Raw genomic sequence first — 14,281 nt, forward strand, 5'->3', positions numbered from 1 at the left:
TCAGGGGGCCAGAACATAATTACAAATAATTTGTAGACTGCAGATTGACCGCAAGAAGCCGAAACAGATCTAATATTTCACTAAAACATCATCATTTCAACCCTTGTTTACGTGTCTGTAGGATCACATACACTGTGTATCTCTATCACGTATCTCTATCATGCATAGGATTTTTTTGTAACAGATTTCCAAATTAACAATAAAATGAAATACATTTAAAAAATTGCTCAGAAAACTTGGGGGGACTAGAAACTCTGCTCTCCTGCATCCTGTAGTCAGGCAGCAGCCTGGCAGCAACCTGGCAGCAACCTGGCAGGAGCCTGGCAGCAACCTGGCAGCAGCCTGGCAGCAACCTTTGGATAGTCATTACCTTGGGCAGGACGCAGACATTCAGCCTACCCAATCTACTTCTGAGACAGAACAAGGGTATTATGACACACCTGGCACACTGCTAGTCACACCATGAAACCACACACACACACACACACACACACACACACACACACACACACACACACACACACACACACAAATACTAATTTCTACAGAACACCCTCCACAAGTATAACTAGCTGGTACCCCCCACTATGTCTTCACTGCTCTCTCTCTTCCTCTCTGTCTCTCTCTCGTTCCGTTCTCCTTCCCTCTTCAGGGCTTATTATTGGTCTTATTTCATCTCTCAGAGCACATCTTTCCACGCCCAATCAACCATAATATTACACAATGCCATAAAATAATGCTGGATAGAAACAGTGCAAGTTGATTGATGTGTGATGTGAGAGTATCGGTTTATGCCATAGATACTGTATATTCAAATAGATTGCCGCTTGTGTTTCACAAACCCCTGTGATATTATCTTTGCTAATGATTGTAAATGCTGTTTCTCATGTTGGGTGTACTGTGCCTGTGCTATCTGTTTTGTTTATTGCAGGATTATCATGTTTCTGTCAAGTCATACAATCAACTTGGTGATCGGTCATAGCACCTTTTTTTTTTTTTAGGGGTGATAGCACTCGGTCATTGCACTTGGATATAACCTACTGTACCTGCCTTCTGTTGAGTTAGAGTAGGGATGGGCAACTTTGATTGGGGTGGGGGCCGGGAAAAAACTGAACTCATCATGTAGCTAGCAGGTCTGCATACCGAACACATGCAGTCATAGCACTTTGGGGGCCCTTGCGAGCAAAACATTTTAGTGGCAGCAGAGAGAAAACATTTATGTTTTAGTTAATTTCCTGCAGTTTTCCACATTTTGCCATGGGGCGAAGAGAAAATGTTGCAGTTTTAAAGCAAGATTGAGGCAATTATAAACATTTTGCCATTGGGCTGAGAGAAGACTTAGAAATTGTATATTTTATTTAAAAAAATGTATTTAACCTTTAGTTAACTAGGCAAGTCAGTTAAGAACAAATTCTTATTTACAATGAAGTCCTACCGGGGAACAGTGTGTTAACTGCCGTGTTCACGGGCAGAACGACAGATTTTTACCTCGTCAGCTCAGGGATTCGATCCAGCAACCTTTCGGTTACTGGCCCAACGCTCTAACCACTAGGCTAATTTCATGCAATTCTGCTCATTATGCAATGGGGCAGAGAAAAATTAGCAGTGTTACAGCTAATTTCCTGCAATTCTATGAATTTTGCCATAGGTTGGAGAGAAATAATTGCAGTTTTTAATATATCTGAGTGAGAGTGAATTACAATATCAATGGTGGCCGCCAGTCGGTAATCTGACCATGATTACTATAAGTTTAGATGGCTCGACTAACTTACCAATCATAACTCAAATTTGCTGACGGTCTAATTAAGTGACCATCAGTGACTGACATTACAAGAGAAAAACTACTGATGCACAATTGCACCGTCTACTATTCTAACTCTCAACAGTAAGTTGAGGCAACAGCAACAATAAATCAAATCTTCATCAAAAATATACTGAATGGTCACTCATTTTACAGATCAATGCACACAACCAAACACAGTGATGCCAGTTCATTTGTAAAATTTTATAAAAAATACATTTGAGATGACACTTGTTGAAACTATTTCCGGTCTAGGAGGGTTGTTCTGAACCTGAGGTCCTGATCATGACATCACAGGGTTTGAGTTGAAGAACGACATCATAGCACAGTAGGACTAGAGAGAAGGTTGGGTTGTCTTTCCTCCAGAGAGAGATCTGTTCAGTCGTAGAGGTCCTTGAACCCCAGGCTCCTGTCACCACACACACACACACACACACACACACACACACACACACACACACACACACACACACACACACACACACACACACACACACACACACACACACACACACACACACACACACACACACACAAACACACACTGAGATGTAGAAATATATGTGTGCTGTATTCAATGTGAGGTGTTCAGGGAGGGGGCCCACCTCTCTGGGGATCTCTCTCTGGCCAGGTGGTCTGGGGTGGACCACAGGGGCCTGCTGGGGCTGAGGGAGCGACGCAGGTGAGGGGAGGAGGGATGCAGGCCAGAGGACGATGACGACAGACCCTGACGACGCAGCTCCTGCACTGCCCTCTCCCTACGAGAGAGAGAGAGAGAAAGAGAGAGAGACAAAGAGAGAGAGAGAAAGAGAGAGAGAAAGAGAGAGAGAGAGAGAGAGAGAGTAAAGCAAAGCACAAGCAAAGCCTTTACGACAAGCAAGGAGAGACAGACAGACAGACCTCTCAAACCGCTCAGTAGATAGCTGTCTTTTGGTCATGTCCAGGTCAGCCTCTAGCTGTGCCGAACGAGTACTCAATGTAGTCACCTCTCTACGCTGAGAGCTCCTGAGAGAGAGAGAGAGAGAGAGAGAGAGAGAGAGAGAGAGAGAGAGAGAGAGAGAGAGAGAGAGATAGACAGAACGAAATGTAGAGAGAGAGAATTGAGTTGGAGGTGGATAGATGAAAAGAGAAAGAGGGAGAGAAACAAAGAGGGAAGCTGTCAAAACAGGCAACCGAACAAATCAGAAACCCTTCCAACAGCGACCAAGTGTCTGCTCACGCCTTGCTGTCGGCCGCGGTGAGTTTGTCCCTGAGCAGCTGGATCTCCGTGTGTCTCTCCTGGGAGCTGAGCTGTCGGTGTAGCTCCTTCTCCCTGGTGGACACCAGCATGGATTCCAGGCTCTTCATGCTCAGACGCTCACTGGAAAGCTGCTTCATGAGCAGCTCCAGCTCACACTGCACCTACAAGCACACACACAGTGTACTGTTAACACACACACACAAACATGTTGACATACACTACTGAAGAAAAGTTTTAGAACACCTACTCATTCAAGGGTTTTTCTTTATTTTTACTATGTTCTACATTGTAGAATAGTGAAGACATCAAAACTATGAAATAACACATATGGAATAATGTAGTGACCAAAACAGTGTTAAACAAATCCAAATATATTTTAGATTCTTCAAATAGCCACCCATTGCCTTGATGACAGCTTTGCACACTCTTGGCATTCTCTCAACCAGCTTCACCTGGAATGCTTTTCCAACAGTCTTGAAGGAGTTCCCACATATGCTGAGCACTTGTTGGCTGCTTTTCCTTCACTCTGCAGTCTGACTCATTCCAAACCATCTCAATTTGGTTGAGGTCGGGGGATTGTGGAGGTCAGGTCATCTGATGCAGCACTCCATCACTCTCCTTCTTGGTAAAATAGCTCTTACACAGCCTGGAGGTGTGTTGGGTCATTGTCCTGTTGAAAAACAAATGATAGTCCCACTAAGCTCAAACCAGATGGGATGGCGAATCGCTGTAGAATGCTGTGGTAGCCATGCTGGTTAAGTGTGCCTTGAATTCTAAATAAATCACAGACAGTGTCACCAGAAAAGCACCCCCACACCATAACACCTTCTACTCCATGCTTTATGGTGGGAAATACACATTACACCATGAAGGCCTGATTCACACAGTCTCTTCTTAACAGTTGATGTTGAGATGTGTCTGTTACTTGAACTCTGTGAAGCATTTACTTGGGCTGCAATTTCTGAGGCTGGTAACTCTAATGAACTTATCCTCTGCAGCGGAGGTAACTCAGGGTCTTCCATTCCTGTGGCGGTCCTCATGAGAGCCAGTTTCATCAAAGCACTTTATGGTTTTTGCAACTGCACTTGAAGTAACTTTCAAAGTTCTTGACATTTTCCGTATTGACTCACCTTCATGTCTTAAAGTAATGATGGACTGTCGTTTCTCTTTGTTTATTTGAACCGTTCTTGCCATAATATGGACTTTATATTTTACCAAATAGGGCTATCTTCTGTATACCACCCCTACCTTGTCACAACACAACTGATTGGCTAAAACGCATTAAGGAGGAAATAAATTCCACAAATTAACCTTTAACAAGGCACACCTGTTAATTGAAATGCATTCCAGGTGACTACCTCATGAAGCTGGTTGAGAGAATGCCAAGAGTGTGCAAAGCTGTCATCAAGGCACTGGGTGGCTATTTGAAGAATCTCAAATATAAAATATATTTAGATTTGTTTAACACTGTTTTGGTTACTACATAATCGCATATGTGTTATTTCATAGTTTTGATGTCTGCACTATTATTCTACAATGTAGAAAATAAAGAAAAACCCTTGAATGAGTAGGTGTTCAAAAAATTTGACCGGTACTGTATGCGCACACACACACACACACACACACACACACACACACACACACACACACACACACACACACACACACACACACACACACACACACACACACACACACACACACACACACACACACACACACACACACACACACACACACACACACACACACACACACACACACACACCATCCACTCCATGACTCACAGCCTCCTTGCTGGCGTCCAGTTTGACACAGAGCTCCCTGGTCTTCTCCAGGTCAGTCTGAGTGGCGGTGTGTTCCCCCTGGGCCTGTCTCAACTGCTCCTCAGTGTGCAGCAGACTCCTGTTGAGCTGAGACACCTGGCTGCTGCAGCTCCGCTCTGCAGACAACGCCTAGGATACACACAACTATAGGAGTCCAGGGTCATCTTCATTACGCACAACATGGTAAAACGTCGCAAAACCTTTAACAACAGAAAACTAAACTGAGCTTTTGTTATTGGACAACTTCAGGTAGTCCCACCCTGTTTCAGTCCGTTTGGTGTCTAATGAATATGACCCAGTGTGTAACCAGTGATAATCCCTAATGATAGAGACAGTAGGGTTAGACAGACCTCCTGCAGACTGGCCTCCAGAGCCTCCACCTTCTCCTTGAGTCTGCGTCTCTCCATGTCTGAGGACATCAGCTCCAGCCTCAGCTCGCTGATGCTCCCCTCCGCCTGCCGCGCCTGTCCCTCCCAGCTCTCGGCCTGGGCCGACGCACGCCGCCGAGCCTCCTGGTGCTCCCTGCACTCCCGCTCCTGGTGGACACACACACACACACACACACACACACACACACACACACACACACACACACACACACACACACACACACACACATTTGGATTATTTGTTTAGCTCCACAAGGAATCAGTGCAAGTGAAAAGGTCTTGGCTATCAGTCCCTACCCAACTCCAGTCTGAAAACGTTGATTGCCGCTTACAGTAAGCACCAGGAGGAAAGGAAAAAAACACATTTTCAAAAAGGAATTGATCTGGAACTCAAAAGGCTACACAGAACCCCAATTCTGATTATTTTTCCACTAATAGGTATTTTGACCAATCAGATCAGCTCTTTTGACAATGTTTGGGCTAAATATCAGAATTGGGCTGCCTGTGTAAACGCAGCCATAGCTACTCTGGATGAGTGATAATTAGTTCGACAAGACATAATTAACAGATCACAAATTGAAATATCATCCATTCACAGTTACAGCAGAGGGTACCTTGGTGGACAGCAGGTTCTCGATGCGGGAGATGTCAGCCACATAGTCCTGTACCTTCCTCTGCAGCTCATGCACCTCCTGGGCAGAGTCCTCAGAATTCAGCTCCAGGGCCTGGACAGCAAAACAAACTAGACCTTACAAAGTGTTTGTGAGATTCTAAAGAGATAATGGCCATGAGGTTTGGTATATCATGTATAATATGGTGTCCTAGTGTTTTCTACTACTGTTTGCCCTAACCAATCACCTGGGATGAAAAACTATTCTGGACCATGAGCCCATGGCATCTAGTCTGGGTTCCAGTCTTTTTAGCTAACATTCCAATCCTTTCCACTCCTGTCACTTGGCAAATGACACAGAGTACAAGGAGTGGAATGTAATAGCTGAACAGAGACAGATACCAGGCTACATACCATCCTCCCTAAATAATATGAACCCTAAAAGGTTGATCGTTTCAAAGTAAAAAAATAATATTTGTGCTCCTGGTTTGGTCAGAAAGTGCTGTATCTGACCTGGTTGTTGAGGCGGCTCCTGTCCAGTTCCTCTCGGAGTTGAGCATTCTCCCTCAGGGTGGAATCCTTCACCTTGGCCAAAGCCCCCAGCTCCTCCTCCGCATCCCCCACCCTCCTCCTCAAAGCCTCCAGCTCCCTCTCCCGCCCTGCCAGATCCTCACGAACGCTCCTGGGGAACAGAAAGGTCACAGCCAGGGGTCAGAGTTTCGAGGTTAACTTATACAGGTGGTGCAATCCGTATGCGTCTCTGAGTGAACCTTAGTATGGTGACTTGGCATCTGATGCTGCTGTGTGAAGCTTTGTGGTACTGGACAACTCAGACTCACTCTGCTGATGTCTCCAGCTCCTCAATGGACAACCTGAGATTCCTGATGGTTTTCTCCTGAAGAAAAACACATAGAAACCAAAGAGACCATCTCTTTTCACATCTCATGAGGTGATATCCAAGTAGACGTGTCAACGTCCTAAACATAGTGGCTGGCAGGTACAATTGGCTGTGTGTGTAGTTAGTGTTCAGTTGATTACGTTGTCGTCCAGCTGGTTGTGGGCTGAGTTAAGGAGGTCAGTCTTGTTCTCCAGCTGCTCCTGCAGGGAGTCTCTCCTCTGGTCCAGGTCAGTGATGGTGGACTGTAAACTGCTCACCTCCTCTCTTAGACCAGACATCTGCCTCAGTAGAGAGTCTGACACAACAGAGAAGGCTCAGTTTGGTAAGGTTATCTGAAATAGCGTTATTACACACACACACACACACACACACACACACACACACACACACACACACAGACCTTGTCTCCTCACCGTTCTTCTCGTCCAGCAGTTTGTTCCTCTCCTGGGAGGTCTGTAGTTCTCCGATGCGGGAGGTCAGTCTGCGCTGGCTGTCACTCAGGGCGTTCTGTGTCTCACTGTTGGACAGTCTGAACACACACGTGCGAGCACACACTTAATAGGATGCTATAAAAGGGATTAGATGGACGCTATAGAAGTAACAGTTCCCACACATGTCCAGTATGTGGCTGATGCAGGAAGTGAATCCCCAACCACATGACTTCATACATCAGTGCTGGTTCCTTGCTTACCTCAGCATGACACACTCGTTCCTGGTCCTGCTGTGTTCGTCCTCAGCAGCGGCCAGCTTCCTGCCCAGGGTGTGGACCTCCTCCTCTAGCCCCATCATGGACTCCCTCATCAGGGCAAGACGGCTCTTCTGGTCCCCCCGCTCATGCTCCAGCTACAGCAAGGAGAATCACCATGAAATGCAATTAGCAGAACGAACATTCCATTCCAAACTAAGGACATTTAAAGAGTGTGTCTGTTCTAGTCATTGTGTTTCTATGGAGGTTTTCTCCTCCTCACTCACAGTGAGAATGGCTGTCTGCAGGTCCTCCACCCTCTGCTCCAGATGAGCCCTCTCACTGATGGCTGTCTCCTGAGAGGTCTGACAACACGCAACACACACATAGACACTTTCTCTCAGCAGGATACACACACACTTTCATTGGTAGTCAATAGATGGCCATGCTGGAACACTCAGAAGTAGATTATTGTCCAATCTGGTTAATATATTGACCTTGAGTCTCTCCCTCAGACTGTCCCTCTCTGTGCTCATACGGTGGAGGTCGACCTTGGCCTCGTCTCTCTCCGCCTCCACGCGCTTCAGGATGCTCTGAGCTGACACAGTAACACTGCTCTTATCTGCGCGCGACGACTTGGATTTCAGTACCTCGCGACGCAGCGACGCTATCTCCTGCTGGGCCTGATGAAGAATGGGATTGTTACCAGCAAAATGATTTCCCATTCATTTGGAACTGAGCGAAGAAAAAGTTGGACAAAACGTGTTTTGTTGGAGTTAACTATTCCTTTAAGAATGGTACTGGCCTGCTGGTAGTGCATGCTGGTCTTGTCTCTGTCGGCAGTCAGAACTTTCACGTTGGCCTGGATCTCTGACAGGTGGCGCTCATACTTATCCAGCATGTTCTGCATCTCGTCCCGCTCTCTCAAGACCCTGATCAGCTCAGAATCATAGCTGCCCCCCTGCCCAAAACAGGGGAACGAGACATGATGTCAGAATCATAGCTGCCCCCCCTGGCCAAAACAGGGGAACGAGACATGATGTCAGAATCAAAGCTGCCCCCCTGCCCAAAACAGGGGAACGAGACATGATGTCAGAATCATAGCTGCCCCCCTGCCCAAAACAGGGGAACGAGACATGATGTCACATTTCAAAAGAGTACATCAGCTGTTACATTAGTATTATGACAAAGTGCTCGTAGTCCAGGAGACATTGGTCAGAAATTCTATTTTTTCTGATTAAAATGGAAAAAGTAATATTTGAAGAGTTTATTTACAAAATGCTATGTCCACCAATTTTTCACATTTCTACTCCATCAGAAATGATTGCTTACGGGTTCCTTCATGCGTGTGTAAAATATTACTGTTCTCAGATGTTTAATTAATAGATTTTAGTGTGTATGAAAATGTATTTATTTTGCTTAACGCTATATTGTTTCGCTGGAATGCAATGTTGGTATCCTGTATATTTGACTGTGATATGTGGTTGTCTCACCTAGCTACCTTACGATAAATGCACTTACTTAAAGTCGCTATGGATGAGAGCATCTGCTAAACAACTAAAATGTCAAATGTAAATGTTTCACAGGTCTTATATTACTGAATGAATTGTATTTAATTGTTTTATTATATTGATGTCAAAAATGTATAACTTCTACAGTTCTTTATTAAAAATGTTACCATGTATTACATTTGACTGTGTAAAACCTAGCAGTACTACTTATTTCTCTGAGAGTGAGCCGGATATATAACATTTTGCTAAGAAATATGATTATTTGTCTCTCTGAAATGAAACCATCAAGTAATATATTTTAAACAAATACACATCTGTCAGTGAACAACCCCATGCCATGATTAGATAGTGAAATAACACACCAATCTTTTTCATCATTTCTTTAAGCAATAAAAGCTAATTTACCAACATTTCTGAAAATGTATATATAGCGTCATTTATACATTTATAACACTGAAGATGGTGTAACAAATCCCTATTTACATTTCTAGTTAATATTAGACTGCCATTCCTTTACCTTGACAGGGGACTGGCGGGTCGGGCTGCGGCTCTGGAGGTGCCCCCGACAGGGGCTACAGGAGCACCTGCCCCTCAGCATCCTCCTCAGGCTGTCTGCTTCCTGTCTGTAGTAGTCCCTCTCCTCCTCCACGCTCCGCAAGAAGCTGTCCAGACGAGAGCCACGTTTGCCCCTGCCGCCTGGCTCTGTGAACAGGACCTGCTCTCTCTCTGTAGGATAGCCAACAATGTTACATCACATTCTGGCATCTCGTTCTCCACTACCCTCTCTCCTCTCAGTCCAGCCCCAGAGTAACTCACCTGTGAGGCTGAGCTTCTGCACCAGTCTGTTCAGACTGTCTCTCTCCTGGTGCAACTGGTCCAGTAAGGCCTGCAGGTCCTGCTCCTGATTCTGCTCTACTGTGGGGTTCAGCTGGGTCTCAAGTTCTATTGGTTCAGTGTCTGCCGACTCGCTATCCTGAGACATAGCCCAGAACCCAGAAGCCAGGGTGGATGGTAAATGTAGGCTATTGATTATACTATTTTCTTTATGCCTGTTCAATTAGAATGCAATATAGTGGTACCAGTCGTGGTCTTACAGGTGTCACTTTGGTGATAGCGCCCTCTAGTGACGTGATCTTCCTCTGCAGGTTTTCGATGATGCTCTACAAAACCAGACCCCAAGAAATCTTGCATTGATTCAATCAGACATTCCCTCATCCATTGTGTTCAGTATTCACATCATCGCATCCCCTCTTAGGCACACAGTAAGTCTACCTCTGCATGCTGTGTGTGGTCCTCTGTTGTCTCCAGTGTGGGGCCCTGCTGGTACTGCTCTTCCTGCAGCTGAGCTGGTGTACTGATATGGCCTGGCTCCTGCTGGTTCCCCAAAGACAGCTCCTCCACCTCCTCCTCCCCTCACCCCCTGCTGAAGCTACACCTCCTCAGCCTGCACACCAGCCACACTAACCTCTGCAGCCTGACACAGGAAGGGCAATGGGGATTAGGTGAAAATAAATAAAATAAGAAAATGTATCTGTATCAAGCTGATAGATAAAAAACTAACAAGAGTGCCTGATTTATGACACACTGTTCTAAACAATTTACGTTGTCATGGTAACCAAGCATATTCAAACTTGACCTTGCTATCCAAAACATTACATTAAAGTTCCTTATTTGGCGAACAGGTGTTTTTAATCGAGCTACTGATTATGAATGTATTATAAACAGCACTGTATTGGATTTCAAAAGCTTGCTAGTTTGCAAAGTAGTCTTCCAAATCACAGCAATCTTGCTAACGACGCTAGCCTTGAATTGTCGAAAGCGATACTGATTTTATTATGGCAAGATTGCTCGCTAAACACTTAATTAGAATTAGGCTAAAGCTACTGCTTGTCTAAGTAAAACATTAGATGTAAACAAAAACAAATCATGGTTGAGAGAGAGATCTTCAACTTACTTTATGGATGAAATAGTTATAGCTGTAGCTAGCAAATAGTTACGTGAGGTTATCTGGATAAATCACTGGGGTTTGCTGTTGTAAACCTTGAATGGCTCCTAAACCGCTTTTCATACGGGATAAACGATCTGACCAATCAGATGTCAGGATTCGATCGAAATTCGAGATGTCGCAAGCTTGCAAGCCAATCAGCAAAGGCCCTTTCTTCACAGTGTGCGTCCATTACCTTGACAACGTAGTGACCCGGTCCTCCACCACACACTGACAAAACGTGCTGATAATGTTAGCAGAAGATAATGTTAGTTTAGTGTAATTCCAAGTCTAAATGCAAAAGTATTATGCATCAGAATGACTGATTTGACTGCATTGCTAAATGCTTTGCAGTGTTCTATGCAATTTCTGCTACCATTTTAAAACAAAATGAATGCAACCCAGGCTTCAAATAAATCAAAGTTATTTTGCCTTCGTCAGGATTAAAAAGTAGGCTACTATAATAAATTGCACTGTCAATCTGTTTTGTGGGAGCCTAGTTGTTGTCCCTCTGCGGTACATGATACGTCCATATAGTGAGCCTTTTGTGGCTGCTTTTGCAGAGGGGCAAGTGTTAACCTGTTAGTTTGTTGATTTAGAAAAATAAGCCAAAAATAATATTTTAAATCCAACCCAGCCCATCACGAACTAGTAAATCCTTTTTGACTCAATTTACGATTTATACCGCTGGGTGGCGTTGTAAAACCAGCATCGAAAATCACTTGAGCAACACGGAGTCGATATTGCTCCAGCACAGCAGATGGCAGTGTTACAACAAGGGTAAATAAACCGTGCCTTTAAGAAAATGAGAAGAAGAACAACGGAAGTATGTGTGTAAAAACGAATTGGATCTGAAAACGTATTCACTCTGAACGTTTCCATTCATGTATTTGGAAAAGTTTCATTCAACAAAAGTGATAAACTATTTTCAGATGCACAGAAGAAACGACAGATAGAGGCGCGATGATTTTAAGAACATTCTCGAATTTGTTCGCACAATCCGAAGCCTGTTTTCGATCGGCTCGAGCCAAGAGCACATTGTCAGCTGTCATTGACGAGACTGGTAAATCAGGACTTATCCTCAAATCTTTGTCAACAGACATATTTGAAAACTTAGCATTGGAGGACTGGATACACGATCATGTTGACCTCCAAAACCGGAGTATGCTCTTCTTATGGAGTAATGCCCCAGCGGTGGTGATAGGGAGACATCAGAACCCGTGGCAAGAGTGCAACCTTCAGGCCATGAGACAGAAAGGGATACCGCTCGCCAGGCGACGCAGTGGGGGCGGGACTGTATTCCACGATTTAGGAAATGTCAATTTGACTTTCTTCACGTCCAAGAAAAACTATGACCGTCACAGGAATCTCCAAGTCGTGACAAGTGCTCTGAAAGGACTCAGGCCAGACATGGATGTACGTGCAACAGAGAGGTTTGACATCTTGCTAAATGGCCACCACAAGATTTCAGGAACCGCTGCTAAATTGGGAAGGACAGCAGCTTACCATCACTGCACTCTGCTGTGTTCGGCTGACAGGGCACTTCTGTCCGAGGTGCTGAAACCGACCTGCCAGGGTATCAAGAGCAATGCAACGCAAAGCGTGCCATCCCCTGTGAAAAACCTGCTGGATGAGGACCCGACGTTGGACTGTGACACTATCATGGATTCAGTGGCATCCCAGTACAACACAGAGTTTGGTTTCAGCAGCCCTGTAACACTTGTGGACCCAAGTGATGAGCTGTCCTTGCCTGGTATCCAAAGAATGGCCCGCGAACTGTTGGCATGGGAGTGGACATTTGGAAGGACTCCTAAGTTCAGTATCTGTACGACTTTTGAGTTGAAAAATGACACGTCTATCTGCAATGCAACTCTAAACATGGACATCAAAAATGGCATTATAGAAACTTGTGACATTGAGGTTCCCTCGGACTGGCTACCTGTGGAATTGTCTCGAGAGTTCTCCTTACACCTGATAGGTGGGAAATTATGTCCCTACAAGACATCAGTAATCGCAGCAGAATTTCTGAGGACAATCCCACAAAATAAAGAACTTGAAAGAAAGATGTATAATCTGTGCCAAAGAGTTGTCTTCATGATGTGAATAAAGCACTGCTGCATGATATACTGAGTTGTCCAGTGTTTTGTTATTGGGATAGTTTAATCACCAATTTCTCTGGACCAAAGGAAGGGGTGCTCTCTGTATAGCCGTTCTAGAAAGTTATCTGTAGACCCTGACTTTATATGCACACAAAGTATTTCCATAGCACAACTTCTGCATAAACATCTAATTACACTGGTAACCAGTTTATAATAGCAATAATACACCTCGGGGGTTTGGGATATATGGCCAATATACCACGACTAAGGACTGTATCTAGGCACTCAGCATTGCGTTGTGCTTAAGAACAGCCCTTAGCTGTGGTATATTGGCCATATACCATACCCCCTCTGGCCTTATTTCTTAAATATACCCTTTCGAAAATAGGTTACATCCTTTTCCGGAGTGCAATAAATGCTGCCTCTGTAATGGGGGTCAGTGTGCTGCTAACAACTTAGCTTCCCCCACATCCTTCAACCAGTGATCTTCTGCTTTGAAAAACAAGTGATGAGAAGAAGCCCAGTGGCGGGCAGTGGGGGAAGATGGAGCGATATGGATTTTGGCTGACATTCTGCAAATTTTGTCATCGATGAAACATTTGACCCCAATACAGTTTTCTGTTCCCAAAATTAAAATCTGTTACGAACTGAGTGGATTAAGTTTTATAGACTTTACCCTTTGTCAAATATGTTAAAAAATAGCTTTGTTTAGAAGGAGTGTAAGGGCGAAATGCAAATTGACTTATTTCACACGCACACTTCACAGAGTGGCGTTCCCTAACTGAAATATGCAAATACATGCTAGAACGTGCCAATAGGATCTCGCTAGCTCGTGCTTGGCTCTGCCCACCGGTTGCTTGTTTTGCACAGTGCCCACTATGATTCATTTGCTCTGATTAATTTGCTCTCATTGAAATGACATGCTGCTGTCTATCTTGGGTTGATTATAAAACTCTTTGGCCTAGCGGTTAGTGTTGGACCAGTAACTGAAAGGTTATTAGTTTGAATACCTGAACCGATAAGGTGAAAAATCTGTCGAAGTACCCTTGAGCAAGGTACTTAACCCTAATTTGCCCCTGGAATACGGCACTACTGGCTGACCCTGTAAAACAACACATTTCTTTGCACCTGTCACAATAATAATAATATTAATAATGTGTTGCTCCATTATACCTGCGCAGTTTGCGCAGTGAAGATGCCCTTCACTTCAGTACAGGCAATAGAAAATGCTCTGCAAC

General features: G+C 44.5%; 2 protein-coding genes across 4 annotated transcripts; one reads left to right on the forward strand and one right to left on the reverse strand.

The window, feature by feature from the left end:
• Positions 1 to 1,333: 1,333 nt before the first annotated feature.
• Positions 1,334 to 11,712, reverse strand: LOC129859822 (testis-specific gene 10 protein-like). Of its 3 annotated transcripts, none has more exons than XM_055929969.1 (19): positions 10,915 to 11,712; positions 10,233 to 10,434; positions 9,777 to 10,120; positions 9,478 to 9,686; positions 8,255 to 8,410; positions 7,947 to 8,132; positions 7,737 to 7,814; positions 7,456 to 7,607; positions 7,178 to 7,293; positions 6,905 to 7,059; positions 6,706 to 6,761; positions 6,380 to 6,548; positions 5,871 to 5,981; positions 5,218 to 5,403; positions 4,829 to 4,996; positions 3,021 to 3,202; positions 2,702 to 2,806; positions 2,407 to 2,559; positions 1,334 to 2,210 (listed from the first exon to the last, which is right to left on the reverse strand). In XM_055929969.1, the coding sequence occupies exons 3-19, from the start codon at positions 9,940 to 9,942 to the stop codon at positions 2,180 to 2,182; spliced, it is 2,379 nt and encodes a 792-aa protein (XP_055785944.1). In that variant the 5' UTR covers positions 9,943 to 10,120; positions 10,233 to 10,434; positions 10,915 to 11,712; the 3' UTR covers positions 1,334 to 2,179. The 3 variants fall into 3 exon arrangements, with proteins under 3 accessions (XP_055785944.1, XP_055785945.1, XP_055785946.1); XM_055929970.1 differs by lacking the exon at positions 10,915 to 11,712 and having other exon boundaries at positions 9,777 to 9,933; positions 10,055 to 10,120; positions 10,233 to 10,367; XM_055929971.1 differs by lacking the exons at positions 1,334 to 2,210; positions 2,407 to 2,559; positions 2,702 to 2,806; positions 3,021 to 3,202 and adding an exon at positions 3,494 to 3,711 and having other exon boundaries at positions 9,777 to 10,434.
• Positions 11,713 to 11,747: 35 nt separating this feature from the next.
• On the forward strand, positions 11,748 to 13,068 carry LOC129859824 (lipoyltransferase 1, mitochondrial-like). The gene has a single exon (XM_055929972.1). The coding sequence runs from the start codon at positions 11,908 to 11,910 to the stop codon at positions 13,045 to 13,047; it is 1,140 nt and encodes a 379-aa protein (XP_055785947.1). The 5' UTR covers positions 11,748 to 11,907; the 3' UTR covers positions 13,048 to 13,068.
• Positions 13,069 to 14,281: the final 1,213 nt, after the last annotated feature.

Source organism: Salvelinus fontinalis, chromosome 7 (genome assembly GCF_029448725.1).
Source record: "Salvelinus fontinalis isolate EN_2023a chromosome 7, ASM2944872v1, whole genome shotgun sequence".
Taxonomy (NCBI): domain Eukaryota; kingdom Metazoa; phylum Chordata; class Actinopteri; order Salmoniformes; family Salmonidae; genus Salvelinus; species Salvelinus fontinalis.